This window comes from Calonectris borealis, chromosome 5, assembly GCF_964195595.1.
Source record: "Calonectris borealis chromosome 5, bCalBor7.hap1.2, whole genome shotgun sequence".
In the NCBI taxonomy this organism is placed as follows: domain Eukaryota; kingdom Metazoa; phylum Chordata; class Aves; order Procellariiformes; family Procellariidae; genus Calonectris; species Calonectris borealis.
The window spans coordinates 6,916,758-6,931,369 of record NC_134316.1 but is presented as its reverse complement, the minus strand read 5'-3'; the positions used below and the strand labels follow the sequence as shown (position 1 = coordinate 6,931,369).

General features: G+C 48.3%; 1 protein-coding gene across 2 annotated transcripts in view; it reads left to right on the top strand.

Annotated features, from left to right (window-relative positions):
- Window positions 1-14,612, top strand: part of RTN1 (reticulon 1) — a 145,954-nt gene that overhangs the window by 88,398 nt on the left and 42,944 nt on the right. For both annotated transcript variants that reach the window (XM_075150854.1, XM_075150853.1), the window contains 2 exons: window positions 2,470-3,207; window positions 8,173-8,955. In XM_075150854.1, coding sequence (XP_075006955.1) covers window positions 2,730-3,207; window positions 8,173-8,955 — 1,261 coding nt within the window. In that variant the 5' untranslated portion in view covers window positions 2,470-2,729. The remainder of the gene's footprint in view (window positions 1-2,469; window positions 3,208-8,172; window positions 8,956-14,612) is intronic.

The window sequence follows — 14,612 nt, the reverse complement described above, 5'->3', positions numbered from 1 at the left end:
CAAATAGTAAATTACAAACAGCAGATTATGGCAGCAATAGGCATGAATAGTCTGTAGTCAGCAATTCACAGCCTGAAATATGTTGGCATAAACAATGCATCAAATAATTCCAGCTAACCAACACATTTGTGAAAATCCAAGCCTGTTTATGGATAATTTTCAAAAAGGCAAGTTCAGCAAGAAAAATATTTTCAAGAAAAAGAACCTATCCCTTTTTGCTTACTGATCATTTAGAAATGTTTTTTGGGTATGAGCTGTCCTTGCAAGGCACTGAATGACCTCAGGTAGGACCTGATGTGGGTGCTGGGCAGCCCAGCTTAGCCCTTATTCTGCTTTGGTTTCACTTTTAGTAGTTTTCCGCTTAGGCTCCATTCTCACGTACCTTTGCTGATGAGACTGAGTCATTCGGAGCAGCGAGGATGAGAGCTGCCTGCAGTAAGCTGCAAGAGGATCTTGCAGCCCTGAGGGAGCTGGAAGGAAAATAGAAGGTGAAATTTAGAGTAGTTACATAGATAGAGAGGAAAAAAAAGTCCCAAATTCACATGCACAGGAAAAATCTCTGCAGTGACCCTCACCACTGAAACAAGATCTTGGCTTGATCATAAATATTTCTGTGAGAAGTTCTATGCAGTGCTCTGTATCAATGAGAAGAGCAAACTGAAGGCTGAGAATGATGATGATAACTTTTCACCTGCTAGCTATCTCACCCCTTGCTCTGTGCTCTTGTATGGCAAAGGCAGCTGCTGCGAATCCCTGGCCATGGGCTCTCAGGATGTGGGGATGGAGCTGCTGCCAGCATCATGTGTGCACTAGCAGATTAGCGGTGAGGGCTGGTGGGGGACCAGCAGCACCCAAAATCAGTGAGGATGGGCACACAGGAGCAGGTAGTGTAGGTAGGCTGAAAAGCAAGGTGTGGCACTTTCGGGTTGCTTTTTTCCTATGCTACCATGTTTCCCCTTGTAAAAGGAGGAGCATGCTGTTCCCACCCTAAAGGGTGCCCAGGAAAGAGAAGTTGCTTGCAAGTCACCACAGCACTGAGCAATGCAAAAATACAGTTGAGGGAAATGGTCATTCTGCCTTTGTGCAGGGCTCGGGTTGTGCATGTCAAATCCAGCAAGGTTGTGCAGTAAAATAAAGCCTGCAGCTATGCACTGAACAGTCTTTATAGGGAAAAAAAATTGCTTCAGGACTCACTGAATGAGATGCATGTGCCTAATGCGTGGAAAGCTGTGGGGAAAAATAGTCGTGATGGTATTTAGAGATGGTATCATTATGTATGTGCAAGGAGAAAGAAAATAACCAAATCCAAGGAGCTCAGGAGTTTTCACACTGAAATTTCCCAGGTTCTGGCTTTGCAGCTGCAGCAACGTCCCTTTAATATTACTGTTAAGTTTGCATTGTGCGTGGTAGCCCAGGGCACAGCACACATGGAGCAGGTCAGGAGCTCCACATCGCTTGCAGGGTGTTGAGCAGAGGTCGGAGAAAGCCGGCCAGCCTCTGCGATGCAGTGTGCATCAGCGCACAAGTGGTTAACAGGCTACTGCCCTCCTATAGGCACCGGCTTCTACAGGCATCAGCTTTGTTTCTCTACATCGCCGCTCCCCCAGCCCCTATAAAAATTTGTCTCCCCACCTCCTGCCTCCCTCATGGGGGATCTCGCTCTTCCCATCGTCGAGCTGTGCTTTATATTAATGCTGCAGATAGAGAGTGGTCATCGTTTGTAATTTAATTAGCATCATCCCCAGGAACTTAAAGCATGACAGAGCGAATTAGAGATGATGTATGAAAATGATGCATGGGTGTGGGTAGACATTTAACCGCTTTCATGCTGGCATGCTTTGTAGATGATGGACACAGGATATGGCTTTCTGGGCATATGGAAATCATTAAATGGAGATGTTTAGTCTCTGCCCTGGTGTTTCACAAATTTAGAGTGGCTACTGTTAAAAGAGAAAATGAAATCTAAAGCTGCCTACTAACTTTCCATCTCAATTTCTGTCCAGCAGAATTTTTCTCTTAATGCAAAGTTTCCTTTGGGTGAAACTCCTTCATTTCTCTGTATTAAAAAAAATGCTCAGCATTGTTTTTCTATTGGACATTAGATTTTTTTTTAAGGATATTGGATGGTGAGCCCCTAAATCAGATTGTGAGGGAGGTTGTGGGATTGCCATCACTAGAGATTTTTATACACAGGCTGGGCAAACATCGGCCGGGAACTCTTACCAGCTATCAGGATCGTTATAGCTATTTTAAGATACAGCAGCAGCTGGAAGCCTCATCTGACAGATGTGCCACTATGTTGCCCAAAGGTATAGTAAGAGACAGTCCCAAAGAGCTTGCAAGCAAAGCCAAGCCTGGTGCACAAAACAAACCTAAAATCAGCGGGGAGTGAGCACGGCTTTGCAGAAAGATTGATGCATGCAGGCACTTGTCTCTTCACTGTGCATTGTTTTTGTGTCTTTGCTGTAGGTGTCACAGCCTCATCGCACCTCTTCGACTACGGCTCCACTGCCAACGGGGGCGACAGCTCCTTCTACACCTCTCTGATCTCGGACGTCCACTACACCACCCCGCGGGACTCCACCTATTTCACTGGCATTTATCAGCAGGAAAACACCCCCATTCCCTGTTCGGGCAGCACAGAGGGGTTTAACACGCTGGGGCATCCTGTTCAAGATGTGACTGGGTTTGAGTCCCGTGGCTTGTTTAGCTCAGATTCGGGAATAGAGATGACTCCTGCAGAGTCTACTGAAGTTGATAAAACCTTAGCAGATCCCATGAAAGTAGAAGCTTATAAATACATGGACATAAGTAGATCAGAAGAAATAAAATACCAAGAAAAACATGACCCTGACTCAGAAGATGAGAGCCCAGGCCTTATCGATAAGTACCAGGGAATACCCACCAGGTCCAGCCACACTGCTGAACCTCAGTGGACAGCTTCAGAGGGCACGAAGGCAGCCAAAGAGCAAGACCTCCTTGAAGACACAAGATCTGGTGATCAGCACGGTGCCTCTGTGATTACAGCCCCTGTCAAGATCACGCTCACTGAGATAGAGAGCGCAGGGGAAGCTGCCAGCAAAGAGTCAAGCCCAACTCAGCCGGAGACCGGCCTGAAGCCGAGCCATGAGGTGGTACCAACGGTGACGGTGTCAGAGCCAGAAGATGACAGCCCAGGGTCTGTCACGCCACCATCCTCTGGCACAGGTAATGCCAGCACGTAGCATCGGGTTTTTTGCTATTCAGCGAGTGGTTGCAATTGTAGCCCTGCATGTTGCAGAATTACTATGGGTTTGTGGGGTGGGTCTAAGGGGGTGTGAGCAAATATTAATGGGTCTCCATGGCTGGAGGTGTTTCTGCTCTGCTCAGGCACCACTTTGCATTGCTGAACTGAAGGGGTACGTGAACCATGCTGCCTATCACTCACACACCGCTCGGGGGAGGCTGCCCTTCCTGTATGAAAAGAGGGGAAGAGAGGGCTGGGGATCCACAGAAAGAAGTTGCCGAGAGCCGCTCAGGAGCAAGGCTGGGGTCAGATCCAGGCTTGCTGAGTCTGGTCCCCACAGGGATCTCTCCTTGAGGGGAAGTTGTGAGCTGGCAGGTGTCATTGGGGGGTATCATCAGCCAGGTGACGGTTTGGGCTGGAACCTGGTGATTTTGGGATCTCTTGGTCACCCTGGCTGACCATGCTCCCCAGAGAAAATGAAGTGTGTTGGGACCAGGGTGCTGCAAATATCTGGGTTCATTTTTCTAAATTTTAATGGCTGTTTTAACACCTTTTTGCTCTTGCAGAGAGTAAGTTTAAATTGTTAAAAAAAAGTGCTATTTTCAAGTGAAAGTGCTGTTTTTAGAAAGTGCTGAGGAGGGAAATGCTGTCACCTCATTTACAAAGGGGACTGAAGGGACAAAGGGCCAGTCTCTTTTAAAGGCTCCTGATTTCTATTGGGGGGCACCAAAATCCCGTGTTTATACATCTTCTTATTGTCTGATTACTGCAGTAGTACATAATATCTATTCCTCATTTTCCTTATTATACACTGCTAAAATATCAAAGTAGTATAGTGTTTTAAAAAAGAATAAAGTTCTGTGACAGGAAACAGAATTTTCACACTTAAAATTAAATTTCAACATCCTGGATCAAAACCTTTGATAATGAACATTTGACATTTGACAATGAACATTCCCAAGCTGAAATTTCCATTGCTTTGATGGCATCTAGAAGCATTTAAAAATCAACTGGAATTTCCATAAAATGGCAGTCAGGGATTTCCACCCACACTAATACCTACTCGTAGAGAAATACCTATTTCCTATCCAAAACTGAGTGTGCATTTGTACACTTTCACACAAAAAAAAGAGATAGAAAGAGTCCACTGCAGCTGTGAGTTTATCCTGCCTGCATCAGTCAGAAACTTTAGATAATAAATAGAGTTTAGAGTCCCATTTTCCATCTTTTATTTGAATGGGTGATATCACACGCTACTTCTGAGACATGTTGGTTTTTATCGATTTACACTTTGTCGTGATTTAACTCCAGACAGCAACTGAGCACCACACAGCCACTCGCTCACTCCCCACCCCAGTGGGATGGGGGAGAGAATTGGAAGAGTAAAAGTGGAAAAAAAAAACCCTTGTGGGTTGAGATAAAGACAGTTTCATAGGTAAAGCAAAAGCCGCGCACGCAAGCAAAGCAAAACAAGGAATTCATTCACTACTTCCCATCGGCAGGCAGGTGTTCAGCCATCTCCAGGAAAGCAGGGCTCCATCACGCGGAACGGTTACTTGGGAAGACAAACGCCACCCCTCCGAACATCCCCCCTTTCCTTCTTCCCCCAGCTTTATATGCTGAGCATGACGTCGTATGGTATGGAATATCCCTTTGGTCAGTTGGGGTCAGCTGTCCCAGCTGTGTCCGCTCCCAATGTCTTGTGCCCCCCCAGCCTATTTGCTGTGGGGTGGGGTGAGAAGCAGAAAAGGCCTTGACTCTGTGTCAGCACTGCTCAGCGGTAACAGAAACATCCCTGTGTTATCAACACTGTTTTCAGCACAAATCCAAAACATAGCCCCATACGAGCTACTGTGAAGATTAACTCTATCCCAGCCAAAACCAGCACACACTTTTTGCACTGCAAGGTAATTAAGAACTTCAGGCACTAATTGTTATTTATTCAGTCTTTGGTGACTGTTCAAGGCTGCCTTCGTGACACTTGATGACTGTATCCCATCAAAACAGCCGAACAGTGCGTGGCCAAGTGTCACGGCTTCTGCCTTACTGGGAGGCACTGGTGTGGCTGGCGTAATTGCTGGGATGGAAGTGTTCCTCTCCATGGGCAAAGCTGATCCCCAGCACTGCCCCAACAGCCTTGGGAGGTCCCACCGCTTTGCATCGGGGTGCTGGAAAGCCAGAAGCGCTGCTTATCTATCGCGTTAAGGAAAGAAGCAGGCATCTTCCTTTAAGGGCTGGCTCCCGCAGAGTGCTTTCTCTGGATTTCCCCCCTTTCCTGCAGCTGGGGACACGCTGCATCCAGGCTCCACATTCGTAAGCGAGAAAGAAATGTAAAACCTGCCCTCACTATTTCTACCCAGTGACCCAGCAAAATCGTCGCTCCTAGATACCCCTCAAGCATCCTGGCGAAGCCCCCAGTTCGCCCCTGCTTGGATCAGGACTTTTGAAAATGGTTTGCTTTAAATACTGGCCATCATCTTTCTGGGGAAGGAAGACATGGTCTGTTCATACGCTGTGCTGGCGCTGAAAGGCAGTGGGTATTTATACGCTTCCCCGTGCCAGTGGTAAATATGACACCCTGCTGCTGGCCACAAAGGATGTTTTTGTTCGCAAGTTAAATGCCATGGCTGAGAGTTAGTTACAAACTGCCAGCGCGGGCAGGAGCGGGGTGAAGCCGAGGGACCGGGCGTTGCTGCGCTACGAGGGCTGGCGGTCACATGCCTGTTTGGACGTGTGCCGGATTAAGTCATTGCTCAGGGAGAAAAAGCTTACATGCGGTAATGCAGGAGAGCGGCACAGCTCACGCGGGCTTCCTGCAGCCAGAGGAAAAGGATGCACAGGCTCCTGCTCAGTGTGTCCGATTCAACAGAAACTTCCCAGCCTCCGGACAGGAGTGTGTTGTAACAGTCCCAAACACCTTAATCCTGTCTGCGGCCATACTCTAGGTTGCAGGACTTTCTCATGAGAGAGGGATGTGTCACAAGAGAGCTGCAGACGTGCCAACAATATGTGCTCAAAACTGCTGATGACGTGTATTGGCAGATGCACAAACCAAAACTGCTTGGAGGAGTGTGGGGAGGTTGTTTTTCTTGCCCATCTCCCAGCAGGACGTCATGGCTTGGGGGCTGTCATTAAAACCTCCCCCTTTACCTGATTCGTCTTGGGGAAGGCATATAATCAAGAAGAAATCAGCTATGCTATTGCCATGAGAAATTAAGTCAAGAAATAGCCCAAAATAGTGCTTTTTTCCCAGTTCACATCTGATACAATCTCTTTCCCACCCCCTGTTGTAAAGGAGTTTCCAGAGGTGGCCAACACAACCGGGTGGCCCCGGGGAGCTGATGCCAGTTGCTGCACCCGAAGCAGGGCTGGACTGAAGGCTAATACCCACTGGCAGTGGGCGCAGGTCAGCTCGGGGCTCCCCACACCTGAAACTGAGGGGCTGGAAACCTTCCTCCGCTCCACTGCGGTCCCCAGACGTGCAGACAGAGGCGATGTCCTGCCATGGGCCTCTTTACCAGCATCAGCAGGAGGAAACGTGGGGGTCTCTTCTCCTGATGGCTTTCTTGAACCTTCACCACCCGCAATGCCATTTAGTGACCCCTGCCACATTAATAATGATATAAAATCAGTGAATGAGCACTCCAGAGTCCAGAGGACAAATTTCCGTGTGTGCTTGATGGCTGTTCCAACGTGACGGGGGAATTCAGCCTTTTTTTCCCCCAAAAGGGAAGGTCTTGCATGTGGATGGCAGCGATCTCTGGGTCAGTGAAGTGCAAGGTGGAAACCGGCGATCGGGAGGCAGCGGTGGCCAGGCACCAGCAGGGGATTGGGTGCAAACTGCCGCTGTGGTCCCCCTTGGCACGGACGGGCTCAGGTGGCCCGACTGGCCTTGCTGCCGATGGACCAGGTGCAGTCTGGGTTTGAGGCTGGCTGATGCTCTGTGAATGATAGAGTGAAGCCTGTTCCCTATGCAGTAAGTCAAGACAGCTGCTGATGCATCTCACGCTGCCTCCGTCGCCTCCGATTGTGAACACTTTACATTTACTTTCTTTGTTATTTCATTACAAAATTCCATGTGGTAAAGGGATATAGAGGGAGGCAGAACAGGTGGGAAGTCTGGTGCTGGGCTCCCTTCTAGTACGGGATGTGGGCTCCTTGCTAACCTGGGTGACCAGCCAGCCTTTTCATCTGCTCATTTTCATTCTCCGAGCATATCTTCTTCCAGTGTGAGCCAGAAAATGCATAGAAATTTTTTTGTTTCAAATTTTGGGTGACAAGTTGGTCAGTCATTATTTTGGTTAATGCAGTTCTTAATGATTTTAAGAATTACAGTAAAAACAATGAGTTTCAACTGAGATAAAAGCAAACAGAGAATTCACCACTCACTTCCCTCCTCCCCCCCCCCGCAAAAAAAAAAAAAAGTCTGAGAAAAGTTTCTGACCTGGAACTTTTCATCCCTGAAAGTCGAAGTTTGACAAAATTACTAGTAACTACACATGGGTTGTTACTATCACCAGTGCCAGAAGCCCACCAGCCCCATGTGTGTTTTTGTCCTGAGAGCAGACCCGTATCTGATGGTGACAGTCAGATGCTGTCACGTGTGGCCTGAGCCCACGTTCCTCATGACTGGTGATTTTCCTGGTGAAAACCATATTGCTGAGCCTCTGGCCGAGCACTGACCAGCATTGCCTTGTGCCTCAGCTTTTTCCTCAGTAAATGATGCTAATAATATCTCTTTTATAAGGAGTATGTGCATGGGAAACGCTCTGCAAGGACAAGCTCTGCTAGTCATCCCGGATGGGGAGACTTTCTGCCTGTGTTACCAGCCCTGCTAGAGGGATCCATGCTGGTGTGAAATCTTTTGTGTTTGTTGCCTAAGCAGCCAGAAAATCTCATTTTTAACAATTTTTTTCTTTTTTTCCTCCTTTCTTTCTGGGTGGCAGAACCGTCTGGCTCAGAGTCACAGGGCAAAGGCAGCCTGTCAGAGGATGAACTCATCAGTGCCATCAAGGAAGCAAAAAGCTTTTCCTTTGAGACCCCAGAGGTGCAGCGGTCGCCAACCCTTTCCACTGAGAAGAGAGACCCGCGGGTCAAACCTGGGCGCCCTGCAGTCTCTTCACCCCTGGATAACGAAGCCAGCAGTGCCGAGTCTGGGGACTCAGAGATCGAGCTGGTCTCGGAGGACCCACTAGCCGCCGAGGAGGTGCTGCACTCCAACTACATGACCTTCAGCCACATCGGAGGGCCCCCTCCGTCACCTGCCTCGCCCTCCATCCAGTACAGCATCCTGCGGGAGGAGCGGGAGGCCGAGCTCGACAGTGAGCTCATCATCGAGTCCTGCGATGCCTCGTCGGCCTCCGAAGAGAGCCCAAAGAGGGAGCAGGACTCCCCTCTGATGAAGCCCATGGTCATGGACATTATCAAGGAAGAGAATGGCTCGCGCACTGACGCCTCAGACTACGAAGCAAATAAAACAACAGAGAGCAGGATGAACAGGGAAAACCTGGCAGAGTCCGCATCCTACCTAAAATGCTCCTTTGTTGCACCGAAAGTAGCTGCTGAGCCCCTGACCTCCGCCGTCAGCACTGAGGAGCTGAAGGAAAGAATAATCCTGAAGAAACCCATCGAAGAAACTGTTGTTAACCAAAGTAAAGTGTCTTCCAAGGACTCTGGCAAAAGAAGTCCCTTGGCTTCACCCCTACTGCCATTTTTAAATAAGCAGAAAGGTAAATGCAGATGTTTATGTTTTTTGCAGTGCTGCTGAGAAGGGGGAGGAGGGAGAAATGCCTTCCTAGGGGAGATGTTAGTAGTGCTGAGCAAGGGGGGCTGCTGGCACTGGATAACCTCAGCTCGAAGCTGGGCACGCCTGTGACAATGCACACATCATCTCTGACCTTCCCATCCTCTTCTTTTTCTCCTTTTCCTTTCCCTTCGGAAAAAAAAAATACCAGCAACAATAATTTTTAGGCTTAACCTTATAGATACTGGATCAAGCAGGAACCCCAGTAACATAAGGCTGGTTCGTACAATAGATATCTGGAGGACAAAGAGCAACAAATGATCATTTTTCCTCTGAAATAGTCCCTGCATTGCCCCAGGAAAGGAGTGCAATCAGGGAGGTAGTCTTGCCCCTCCCAAAATGTGAGGATAATGTTTTTGAAGATACATTTAGGAAAAAAGGATGATTCGGAGGAGGAGAGGGTATGGGTTTGGTGGATCTGGGTGTTTCTGAAGCTGGTGCAGCTTAAACAAATCTCTCTCATGATGGCTGACACCCTCCATCCTGAATAATGAGGATTTTGTGTATACTTCCAGGCTGATGCAGGGAGGCGGGTGGCTTAGGGGTGCTCATCCCAGCTCTGCATGCCTTGGGGGGCATCCTGTGGGCCCCTCTGAAAGCCCCTTCCCTAATCCAGCTCTGGGAGGGGGAAGGGCCGGTACTTCCCTGGTACTCAGGTGAGCTCAAGGGCACTTGTCTCCCCGTAAGATCCCTTCAAAGCCAGTGTAGAGCCAGCCAGGTCCAGGCTTGCCATGCCAGGCACTGAGGTCCAACTGGACCCACCAAACCTCTAGAGCCACCGCCAGCTTTCGGTCTGAGCTAAACCCTGAGGACCAAGGGGTAGCACACGGTCACTGCACACGGACACTGCCAAGGGTCCCTGTGGCCTGTAACTGGCTTAGTTCACACGGCGCACAAGAGAAAAAGGCATTTTATTCTTTGCAAGATGCCAGCTCTAAATAGGTGAGATCTTTGTGTGCCTCTGGCTTTGTAGGCTGGCGTGGGAGGGAGGGATGCTGGGGCTGCCCTATGCCTGCCCTGCTCCCCCTCTGCTGTCTCCCGCAGCTGTGCTGGGGGGCAGCGGCTGTCCACGGCTCTTCTGTCGGATGGGGGTTTGGAATTCAGAGAGCTACTGCTTCCTTGCAAACAGCTGGATAAAGATGGAGGGGGGGCGAATCCCACCCCTACTGCTTAGAGAGCATCTTTTTCCTTTGTCTGCATTTGTGTAGACGTTTGACCACATGATGGTCTGGAGATGTGGCAGACATGTTTAAGTGGCACGCTTTTACAACTGATTTATCTAGCGCTGTGAACCCAAGCGTGCAAGTCTAGTGAGGAAACAGCCTGAACTCGCACGATGTGCTGAGGACTGCAAGATCTGCAGAGCAATAAAATATGTTAATACTGATATTCTTAGTGGTAATGAACTAATGACAATAATAGGCTGAATAAGAAACATATGATTATTGCTTGTAAGTATGTTTTCCTGCCTCTGAGATTCTCAGAGCTCGCAATGTCATGCTGTGCATCTCTTAGCTCCCTCATGGGTAGGGTGAGCTCCAACCATTTCTCCCCCCTTCCCAAATTCCCCTTTTGTAGGACTGGCCCTTTTGTAGGACCCTGCCCAAAGCCTAGAAGCTGTAGGGTTGATTGAATTTACTTTACGCACCCTTCCTGCAGTGTCCAGCACTGGATCTCTGCAACCATGTTGTGTTCTGTGTGTTGTTCTGGGCAGACGACTAACAATTTGGTCTTGGATTTGGGGAAAGTAGTTGGGGAGTATCACGGGGGCAGCTAGTTGCCTGTCCCTGAGTTTTGAGATTTCAGGCCCCATTACAATTTTCAGTCCCCCTCGATGGTATTCAGATTTTTTTGGCCTAAATTTTGTGTCTCATTTAATTTCTGTCATTGCCCAAACTGATGCTAGCAGAGGCTTGTTCTCATACCGTGGTCAGAGAAAATCCTTGTGTGCACAACCAGACTTTCTCCCTGCGTTGCAGTGTGTCCATGTTTCCTATCTGTATTCCCATAGGACAGTAGTGGCAGGAATGTTTCCTCCAGGACAGACACAAGACAGCTAATTACTATTTGGCGGTGCGTAGAGGACTATTTCAGTATGTGCTTTTCTCCCTTGAGACACTCTGGTGCCTAAGGCAAGGAAAACAAAAACGTAAAGCCTCTCAAGAAGATCATTGCTAAAACTTGTGTAACTTTTTAAAGCTGATTTCCAGATATGGGGAGGTGGGCTCAAGATAAGAAAATATGGATGATAGTGGGATCCAGTTTGTGCTATCTTCCAGTCATGGGTATTTGCTGCATGGGTCGCTATGTGTAGGTGCTAGTTAAATTTTTAAGTTGAAGGTGAGTATGGGGCTCGCCTTCTGACCTGGGAAAGGTCCAAGGACAAGGAAACTTGTCCCTGACTTGCAGAATTCATGTGAAAACCTTCAGTGTTTTTTCAGTTATCAGAGGTGAACTGATGTGTTAACTGGCTTGGTGGAACCAGAGCATCCCCCATGGGTCCTCTCAGGCTCCATCAGCCTGGAGCCGCATCGGCTGGCAGGGAAATGGTGTGACAGAGCACATCCAACGGGACAGGGGCTGCCTTCAGAGCATCAACTTGAGGTCTTTGCAGAGCTTTACATCAGGGCATCATGCATGTGTCATACGCCAACTCAGATGCACCTGGCAGGCATTTGGCACAGACCACACTCAGCCAAAGTGATGAGAATAGGAGATGTGGGAGTGCCACACAAAGGAGGTGCAGCAGAATGCTGTCACGCAAAGCAAGAACAGTATCATCATTCATTAATTAAGAGAATTATCTTAATTATAGTTATCTATCATTAAGGGAATACTAACAAGATGTGACTATGTACTTGTTAGAAGATAGAAAACAGAAAAACAGTCACTGTTTCCTGTTACCTCCTTGTTACATGTCACCTCGGAAGTGTTACGCTACCACCACACATCGTTACTAAGACAGAATGGTTTTAGTGATGTTCACAGAGTCCAGGTGGGGACTGATCCCCCAATGGCCATGGCAAGTCCCACCTGATTTCAGGCCAGTGCTAGCCCAGTGTTTCTGGAGATTCATAGGAAACTGATGGATCAAATGAAGCTGTTCGACACGCCTGGCTGTGTTTTTGACACCCAGCTGTAGATCTTTCTGTAGCCCTCGGCCAGCTCATAGCCAGGTATGTGTAATTTAAAAATAGTCAGCCATCAGTTTGACATATAAGTGTTAACTATTTCGCATTGTCATACTGTAACATCACCACGAGTCTTTTACTCATATCCATGGCATCAAATATACTTTGCATGGCTCATCAGAAGGGTTTGCCCTGGGCTGGCAAGACAAAAATAGATTCTGAGTGCAGACTGCAGGAAATACATGGAGAAACTGTACAAAGTGAAAGCCCAGCATTCAGCGTGACCCCAGGAACAATCTTGCTGATCGTGTTGCTGCCAGCCCACAGCTTAATCCCTCAGAGACATTTGCGGTGTGTCTGATAGGCATGCTGAAATCACGGCCATTCCCCTAAATAACAAGGTGGGGCACAGCAAGTGCACATGTGGTTTGCGCAGTGATAACTCAATGTTTCTGCTTAACGTCTGTTGCCATCCAGTGGCAATAACAAAAATGGGCAGTGACTTCCTACCTCCATTTTACTGGAGCTGACTACCACGATTTGGAAGAGTGGAGCTATTCCCATGCTGCTAACTGCTAAGCAGCCTCGCTCACTTTTCCGCACGGTCAGAAAGATCGCATTGCTTGCTGCAACACAGGCTTTGTTTTGGCCAGGGCTGTGCAGTTGCTATCTATGTTACATTAGCGTTACTAATTCCTTTGCCTCCTGTGGAGCAAAGAGGGGAAGGCAGAGCTGTAGCAAGACATTTGCTGTTCTGCTGTCACTGCCCCCACATCTCTACTGACATCTCCTTCCAGAGGTGGACACAGCCCTTATACAACAGGGCTTAGAGCCCCTTTGGCTGTGGCTCTGCAGAAAGGAGGTTGCTAGCTCAGTTTCTTTTTTTTTTTTTAAATATTCAGCCACAGAGAAGGAAGACCAGATGCATTTGTGTTTTCCAGTAGCCAGAGCAAGGAATGCAGATTTTGGTTCTAAGAAAACTCTGTCTTGCAACAGATTCTCACAAACTTGGGAAAATAATACAACTGATTGGTGTGGCCTGCAAAGCGCTGTGACATTGCATAGCCCAGGTGACGTCCAGGCTGGGCTTGCACATGGCTTGGGCATGCAGGAAATTTCAGAAAAGACCTGGAAATGTGCATCTTTTGGCCTGGGGCAGTTTGCAAGAAGCCCAGAAGAAGCCTGGACCAAGGCAGGCTGGGAAGGAGGTTTTGGCTGAGTCCTTTCCTGTCTCCTCTTGCTGTGCCTGTCGGTAGCTCTCTGCCAGGGTGGCCTGGCTTACCACATGCTGCTGTCCCACAGCCTGGAGACCTGGTCCTGGGAGGAGATTTCCCTTATGCAGGGGCATCACGTCTCTCTCCAGCCTCTCCTTCAGTGGCAATATTAGGAGATTCCTTCTGCTTGATCCACTTAATGAAACATGCAGCAGCTTGTTACCTTTCAGATCAGATGTCTGAGCTCAGATTAAAAAAAAAGAAAAAGATGTGGACATTCATAATAATGTTTACTTTCCTTTTCTTTTTATTTTATGGCAAAATTCAGCATAGGAAAAGGAAAACCCAGGCCTGGAGCTGTGGGGTTATGCTGTCACTCATGTGCTAGATGGCACAACTGGCAGGACCTGCTGGAAACGCAGTCAAATAAAATTCATCATTTGAAATGCTTTATTCTGCAGCACAGTCCTATGCCACCCTGCTATGAGGCATCCTGATTTTCATGGAAGGCTCTTGTAACATTAATCTGGTCAGTCCTCTACAAGACCGTGTCCTTACCAGACACCGTTTGTAGCTGCTGGGGCTCTAAGCACCCATGAGGGACACCAGGGTTCATGGCCACCCATCTTTATGTGGTGGCCCAGTGTCTCTCAGGTAGTGTCACAAGCTGCAGTCAGGATCACTTCTGAACATGTTTCCCCTCCTCCCTGGTGCCTCTCGTGCCGTCCCATGGTATCCAGGGCTGTCGCTCTGTGGACAAGCACAAAGCAGTGTGGGTTTTTCCCCTTTAATCCCTCACTGCATCCACCCCTGTTTGGTGCCACAGAAAAACTGATTTTACACAGTTTCTCAAGGAGATGGTTTTCCAGCAGAGATCTGGGAGAGACGTTAAGTTACTGGGAGTGCTTTTTGTTCAGCAAAATGTCGTCTGCATTGCGTTAGCACATCCCTGCTGTTGGAGGAGTCGCTAGTGAGGCATTTTTCCATGGGAAGGGGATGTTTGGTAGGGTGATTTAGCAATCCGAGGCTCATTTCTCATCTGCATGCTTTCACCAGGCTGGCTCTGCAATCAGCAGCAAGCCAGGCCGCGGCTTAAGCATACGGTAATGTTAGTTTAATATTTTAGTGCCATCTGCTGTAAGTGCCTCCACACTCCGTCCCATCTGTTTTGCCTGCTTCAGTTTGCTTTTTATGGGGCTCCAGTAGCTTTGCATCCTTTGAAAATTCCCTGCTTGGAA